Source organism: Gossypium hirsutum, chromosome A02 (assembly GCF_007990345.1).
Source record: "Gossypium hirsutum isolate 1008001.06 chromosome A02, Gossypium_hirsutum_v2.1, whole genome shotgun sequence".
Classification (NCBI taxonomy): Eukaryota; Viridiplantae; Streptophyta; class Magnoliopsida; order Malvales; family Malvaceae; genus Gossypium; species Gossypium hirsutum.
The window spans coordinates 100,830,000-100,838,425 of NC_053425.1; the positions used below are offsets into that span (position 1 = coordinate 100,830,000).

At 31.0% G+C, this 8,426-nt stretch overlaps 1 protein-coding gene across 1 annotated transcript; it reads right to left on the minus strand.

Moving 5' to 3' along the window:
• Window positions 1-489: 489 nt before the first annotated feature.
• On the minus strand, window positions 490-2,554 carry LOC107924973 (actin-binding protein). The gene is made up of 2 exons (XM_016855554.2): window positions 2,015-2,554; window positions 490-1,121 (listed from the first exon to the last, which is right to left on the minus strand). The coding sequence occupies exons 1-2, from the start codon at window positions 2,249-2,251 to the stop codon at window positions 849-851; spliced, it is 510 nt and encodes a 169-aa protein (XP_016711043.1). The 5' UTR covers window positions 2,252-2,554; the 3' UTR covers window positions 490-848.
• Between the last annotated feature and the right edge of the window lie 5,872 nt (window positions 2,555-8,426).

Genomic DNA, 8,426 nt, shown 5'->3' on the forward strand with positions numbered 1-8,426 from the left:
ATTTTAAAATGCTTTTTTTCCAATTTTTATTTTTAGTTTATTATCCACATAAAAATTTATGTACTTTGACCTATTAAACTGGTTTTTCCATCATGTTGAAGCTTTTTACAGAAATTAATAATTTAATCTTTTTTTCTTTAATTTCATAAAAAAAATAATTTTCATATTTTGTGAAAATTGAAAAATTAGTTAAATTATTAATAAATATATAAATTTAAATATTCGATTTACACTAAATTATTGCATACAAATTATTAAATTTAGTCAATTCCTTTTGCATGTAAATTACAAAACTGTTAGATTTTCATAGGGTAAGGTACCAATATTTTTTTCTCAGCTTTGAAATAATTGTAAGAAGAAGAAAAAAGGGACAAAACAGAATCCAACAGCTTGGCCCTTCCTCGGTACCCTCCAAACTCTTTCTTTGTAAAATAACAGCACATAATTTCTTATTTTCTAGTAACCAGAACAAGCAATGGCAAAGAAAAATTCTACAAAGAAATGAACACCCACATTCTCATACAAACAATTACAAGCCAACTTGTGGAAGCCAAACATCAAAACTCTTAAAACAGGGTTCTGCTGCATGAACTGAATCATTGAACATATTTTCAATCTAAGGATCCCATATGAACAAGTAGGATAACGATATCCAAGAACAAATTCTTAGGAAAGATAATAAATGTTTCAAGAACAACAAAATACAAGTTCACCCAAAAGATGTCCATAAACCAAGTGAATTACTTGGTTCTATGACAAACATATAGAGCAGCTTTCCCTCCTAGTAGTAGGATTTTTCATTTCTTCCAATTATATCACACACCTAATTCAACATTACTGCTCATACTTCAGTTTGCTACTAGCATCTCATCTTTCTTTTCGCCAGCTGACGTTTCTTTGCTTTGTGTCTCCGGTACATTCACAACTGCTGCTGCTGCTGCTGTTGTTGCTGCTGCGTCGGGCAATGCTTGAGCTGATTCTATGTTCCCGGGAGGAACAGACACAGGCTCCAACGACTCTTGTTTAGCTGTTTCCGGAGATTCTTGTAGCGCTGGCTCCGGTGTTTCATTTTTCGTTGGCTCTGATGGTGTGGTTTCACTCTCAGCTGTCCCCTTTTCTTTCTACAAAAGGATAACAGTTAAGCTAATAAAAAAAAACCTCCCACACTTGCTTAAGTCTATCAAACAAATATCATTGGAGTATATGTATCAAGGAGCCTTTTGTAGTGGATGAACGAACCATTGGGGAAAGTTTGAGTCCACGGTGCAACATTATTGATAAAACAAACAAACATACGAATGCAGATTGATGAAGCTTTACAGATAAGGATGTCTAGAAAAGTGTTCCACATACATTCCAAAATGTTTGAAATCATAAAGCACCTTATAACATCATCAATGAGTTTAAGTTGCAGAAGATTATTAAAATGAACAGAACAAACCGGTACGGAAAGTACTCGAAGGGCCAGTTTGTTCGCCTAAATCCACTAGTTTGATGCATTATATGGTGCCCACCCTCAAATTATATATCTTGGATCAGAACCACAATATATTTATCACCAGTAGTTTATGTACTATTGAGGAAATTTCCTTTTTATACATCTACATATATGTTATAATCTCATGCTTTGTAGCTTGATAGACAATACCAACCATATGAGGAATTATTCAATCTACTTTTTGAATCTTTGCTTTGCTTTCACTTTCTTACCAACCAAACAGTACAAAAACCAGTTATAATTCAAAGAAAAAAAAAGTGAAGACAAAGATGCCGTTCAACAACCAGCATAATGACAAGACAGATATATGACCGTATTCGAATGAATGATTCCATCATCCCTGCTTTAACGGAAATCACATCAACCACTAAAACAAAAGATCTAGAACACCATTCATCAAATTTAGTAATAAACACAGTTCCATTCACATCTAAAACGAATACAATTTAAACCCTTTCTTCAATTTACAGTACACATGCATTATGCAGTACCAGTTATAGGATTAGAAACAGATACCTCTTGGAACAAGTTACTAAGAGATCGTCTCTTGTTTGATTGATCATCAATGGCATCATCATCGATAACATCTTTATCCTTAGCAACCTCATCAGCTTCCACCTTCTTTTCACCATCAGCAGCAACAGCAAGAGCAGCCTCCTTTGGTTCGGGAACCGCCTCTTTCGACGGTGCTGGAGCAGGGATCTCCGGTTCGTCACCCTTCAAAACCTTGGGCTTGGTAGCACAACCACCCATGGTTGCTCAGCTTTCAATATTGTTTAGATCAACTGTTTTAGGTAAGATTGAACAAAAAGAGAAGATATAGGAGATTTATAGGGGAAAAGGAAAAAAACTTGGGTTTTTTTTTTTTTTTAAAAGGCTTAATTGGCTTCGGACAAATGTTCTACTCTGCGTTAAAACAAGAGAAATCCCAAGAGACAAAAAATAAGACAAAACGACAACTAAAAAACATATTGAAACATTTTATTAACGGTCCCCCAAAAAATTAATAAATTGTTTCCATTGTTATTATAATAATTATTATAATTATGCATAATAATCATAATAATAACAGTTGTCTCAAGCTGTACAGCTTTTCATAACCCTAATTTGTTGAAATCTCAAAAGAAAAAAAAAACATTGAGTTTGGGTGAAGTAATTGATGAACATGAGTTGGCTGTGATTTTATTTTCCTGGATTTGGAAAGCGTATTGTTTAAATTAATCATCCATGAATGGGTGGTAAAAAGAACAGAGCAGGGGACCATGGTATGCATGGAAATGGGTTGTAAAAAGCTTCAGGTGGGGCCTTATATTTTCTGTCAAGTATTTTTACATGTTTATGTTATCGCATGTATTATGTATATATGTTGGAGATAGGTTCCCCCTGTTTTACAAACTTATTTAACACATCGCAATATTTTATTCCATCAAGACAAGACCATAATCGTGATTCCATTAATGGGAGGTCACATTACTATTAATATTAAAAGGAAATGAAAGAAGCAGAGAGGGAGGCAGAATCTGAAGAGAGTTTGCAGGGCGGAATATGCTGAAATTAGGTCCCTTAAATTATTCAAAGGATTATTATTATTATTAAAATATTCAAAGGATATTAATTGTAGAGAATTAGGTAATAACTAAAAACGAAGATGTGGTGTGCCTATAATCGCATCGTGTTGCCCATTAGACTTCCACTTCCCCATATAATCTATAATATATTTTTTATCATTATATCTGTTTTCCATCAAAACCCTAAATCACATCTTTCAGAAGGAAGAGTTTGTTGTAATGAAGAGAAAAGGGTTTGACCCATGTTGGAGGTTTGGAGCTATGCCTCAAAGTTGTATAACGTAATTTTTAGACATGGCAAGCACTAAAAGAAAGATTAATTATACTGATTTTGCGTCGGATTTTAAATTAATTTCTGAATTTTAGAAATTTTAATTGAATTGTAAAAGTGTAAATATCATATTTATTACATTAATTTATCAGTTTAGATGTTATTATACTATTTAAAATGTTTGAATATCTATTGTGATGATAATCTAAGTTTGATATATTAAAAAACTTTTTAAAATTATATACATGTGTTTAAATATATTTCGTATAATATCCGAGTTAAAATTTAACGTCTAAAAGAAAATTTAAACTAATAAATGATACAGATATTTTGAGAATATAAAATCATAATTTATAACTATTTGTGCAATTAACCACTCAATAAGCTCCACTGCGAAATTGCAATGCAATGCAAGCACCGATTTTCATTTCCAATAGCTGATTGTAGCACACATTTTGTTGTTTACGTAACAGGCCAAAAGCTCCTGAATTGGACCACTGGATTGTTAAAACAGACAGCTTGCCTTGCAGACAATTGAACTACTCTTTGCCTCCCCCCCCCCCCAATAGGACCAATTAATGCCTACTAAAACACCTTTTTATTTAAAACACTTAAAATGCTACTTTTCTAATATTTTTGAGTGAAGTTAAGAATGTTACTCCTAATGATAAGGGAGAACCTCAAGGTGTTCTTGTCTAAAGAATTATACCATGGGTTGCTATTTGCAAAAATGGAAAATAACTAAAAGGAACAATTATAACCTATCTAACTTATTTTGGATCAGAAATAAAGATTGTCGAGAGATCGAATTTGATATTAATATAAGTTTTACTTTAAAAATTTAAGTATAAATCTTTTATCATTTTATCAGTTATTCAATCAATTTAATAATTTTTTAAAATGGATACAAAGAGGTTAAAATTTATTCAAAGTTGTTTTATAGGTATGTCTAGGTTTGAAAGAAAATTAAGAAGGAAAAAAAATAAAATTAACTATCACTATTTAACCATAATTTTGTTCTAAATGCTTCATTTTTCCTCTTACCAGCCGGCGAAGCATTTGATTTAATTTATTTTTGGCTTAACATTTATATGTTTTATAAAATGGTGTTAATTGTAATTTTAAAAATTTTTTAGCCATTAATTATTTTTTTTAAATTCTTTTTTTAACAGATTTGATAAAAGTACCGTTAAAAAAGTTAGCTGAATGATGTAGAATTTTGTATGTGGAATATTTTTAATGAAATGTAATTTATTACTTAAATAACCCAATAAAATAATTATATATGAAAAATAATAAAAAAATTAATTAATGAAGCTAAAAAAATAACTCTTAATTTAAAAAAAATAAACGTAATTATCTAAAACAATTGTGAGGTTTAAAAAATATAACTAATAAATCAAATCGAAAATACTCAATGTAAGGTCTAAAATACTATGCAAGAAAAACTCAAAGCCCAGTGGTGGAGCCATGTTGAGGCCCAATGGGGAGTTTAAAATTTTCAATTTAGTCATTTGTAAATTTACACTATGGCCCTCCCAAAAATATAAGTAGGCTCCCCAAGGTTTAGGATTTTTGCAATTTTTCCCTTTGTATATATATTATAGCTCTCCTAAAAATATAAGTAGGCCCTTTCAATATTTTTATAGGATTAAAAATAATATTAAAAAATATATTCTTGATAAAAACAAAGAGAAAATCTTCTTGAAGAAACTAAATTACTCATGATGACTAATGATATTTTTGTTAAATAATAAATTAATATTTATTTAATAGTTTACTTAACATAATAATATTTTATAAGTAATATAATAATATATATATAAAGAAAAGAAAAGATGAAGAGACTTTTATCATCTTTCTTCTTCATATTGGTGCTTAACAAGAAAAGAAGGAAAAAATTTTCTTTATTATTTTTTCTCCAAATTTAAAGTATAAGGTATGTTTTTCTTCTAACTTTTCATAAATTTTGAATATTTGAAACTTGTTTTACATATATGTACCAATATTTTTTTTATCAAGTATATTAAAAGTTGCCATTAAATGATATTGATGGAACTTGGAAGCTTATAAAATTAAGTGAAATGTGTATGTTTTTTGATGGAAAATGATTATGAGACGAATTCTACCTTGTTAGAAGTGTAAAAATGAAACAAAAATAGTTAGATAATGTTATAATAAGTTTCTGCCAAAGTGAAAGGGAGGAAGAAAACTTTGGTTACTTTGTTTATAATTATGTCAAATGATAACTTGTGAAGTAGTGAGCATTCTTGTTGAAACAGAATAAAAAATAGTTAATCAAGTCAAATGATAGCTATTTCGTCTTAATTGTTGGAATACTTCTTCTTTTGAATATATTTTTATATGTTTAAATCGATTATCATGTTGGAATACTGCTTCTTTTGAACTGATTGTTTATATGTTTAAATTGACTGTTACATAGCACTTCTAATTTTAGCTTGGCCCCCCTAAGATTAATATCCTGGTCTGCCACTGCATACATCAAGATTAAACTCAAAAGGTTTGTAATGGCATCCATGCCATACATTAAATTGAGTACTATTGTTCATGTATCATACATCATACATTTTTTTTGCACTATACGTGCCGCACATTAAACTAAGTACTATTGTTTATGCATCAACATGCCATACATAAACACCTCTAATTGATGTACCCAACAAGTTGGGTGTATCTTTAATCAATGATGTGACCATCTTTTTCGTCTATAACTTTGATCAAAGCAAAACCAAGCTGCGAATTTGGTTGGACACGAAACGACCAAATCTGAACCATCACGTTTGGCTTGAGACTGCTCCTGTTGTTCTTCAACACCTTACTATAATCTCCATTTATGATGTAACGCCCCAAAACCCAGCCTAGAAGTTTAGAATGAATTCTGGAGGTAAAATTGATCATCAAAGTGATTGTAGGTAAATTTTTACAAAACAAGTTATCACGTCGAACCAAAAACATTTAGTCATTTAAAATTCAGTCAGTAAAATTACACTTAAGTTTAATATATAACCAAAATAAAATGTACGACTGAAACTTTAAAACGGACCTTGTACCACAGTTTTATAAAACCCTACAAATTGAAACGGTAAATCAAAACTGGAAAGATAACTGATATTTTCAACCAAGACTATCTGAGACCTTCGCATACCGAGTCCAGCTATCGAAACAAAGCATACCTACAAGGGAAAACACTGAGGGGTGAGATACACGAGCTTAGTGTGAGTTTAAAACAAAACTTGAAATAGAATTACAAAACGCACTTCCAAAGTGCAATCGACTTACAAACACTTACAGAGTCAAAAAGCAAACTTGGAACCAATGTCCCAATAGCATTTAACAATTCAAGCACAACAAGTCACACACAGTCAGACAGAATACAGTCAGATAATCTTGCACCCAGAACGTTCAAATAGATGCGTATGAAATGCAGTCAAGCAATAAAACTTCTCCATCCAGCCAACACACCTTTCCGTCCCCCGATCACACCCTATAGGAGCTAATTAAGCTCATCTAACCAAAACACATCACATAGGACCTCGAAAGGCCCGTCCAACCCTACACACCATGTATATGGATTAAGCCACTTAGATATTAATACACAATAGGGCTGGCGTATATGCAATACAGTGCAATGCGGTAGTCTGCTGTACAGTCATGTTGCAATTTAAACTGCCAGATCAGATAATGGTACGCAGCAAAGTTGATGTATGTGTTGTACTGTACGGTAAACCGCTGTACAAATAAGCTTGCAATTAAACTGCCAGATCAGAATAGAAACAGTCTTTCTTCTCTTCACAATCAAACCCAAAGTACTTAATGCATGCATTCATACCCATCGAAATAATGAACACGTCAACAGACAATCAGAAAAAAGTAGATATGCACACACACCCAACATATTAGATTCAGAATCAAACATCTCATACCATAGTCACAGATAACACATGAGCCGAAGCCCAAACTAGAATTCTTAGCCACTCTGACTAAAGATCCGCCAAGGTCGAAACACACAGACACATTCTTAAGTCAATAACTCACACAAAACCCTAATAAGTGACTTAGAGCCACACGCCCGTGTGTTCGAGCCATGTGGACATGCTGAGGCCGTGTGGGGGTCAAAACGCCCATGGTCACTTTGTTTCAAATTATGTCAAATGATAGCTTGTGAAGTAATGAGCATTCCTATGAAAACAGAATAAAAAATAGTTAACCGAGTCAAATTATAGCTATTTCATCTTAATTGTTGGAATACTCTTCTTTTGAATACATATTTTTATATGTTTAAATCGATTGTCATGTTGGAATACTGTTTCTTTTGAATTGATTGTTTATATGTTTAAATTGACTGTGCACTTTTAATTTTAGCTTGACCCTCCAAGATTAATATCCTAGCTCCACCACTACCAAAGCCAATCCCAGGAAACAATGAAGCTTCATAGGATCTTTTTGTCCAGGACATTTATTTTGTTTAAGTTAAGAGTTATTATTTTTTAATTTCATGTATGATTTATTTTATTATTCTTCACATATAATTATCTTATTGGGTTATTTAAGTAATAAATTACATCTCATCAAAAAGATTTCACATCATCCCCGTTAATTTTTTTTAACGGTACTTTCATCAAATTTGTTAACAAAAGCAGCTTGAAAATAAAAAACAACAAAAATGGATGACTAAAAAAGGCTAAAAAATATAATTAGAACCATTTTGATAAAATATATAAACGTTAGTAACTAAATTTATCATTAAATATTTATTTTTTAATCATATCTATTAACAAATGAAAAACATTACTTTTAAACATCCCCTACAATTTAACCTTTGCAATAAGTTTTATTTATTTATTACTTCAAGAATTATGTGCACTTTTATACTTCAGCTCGGATGCATTTTTCTATAATTGAAGTGAGAGTATTCTTAAATTTTGTGAGTACACATATTGTTTTTCTCTTGCAATTTTAAGTATATGACATCTGTATAAATTTTAAAAAAAATCATTTTACTTTTTTTAAGAATCAAAATAAAATTTTACCACAAAAAAGGAATCAAAATGATTTTTTAAATATAAAA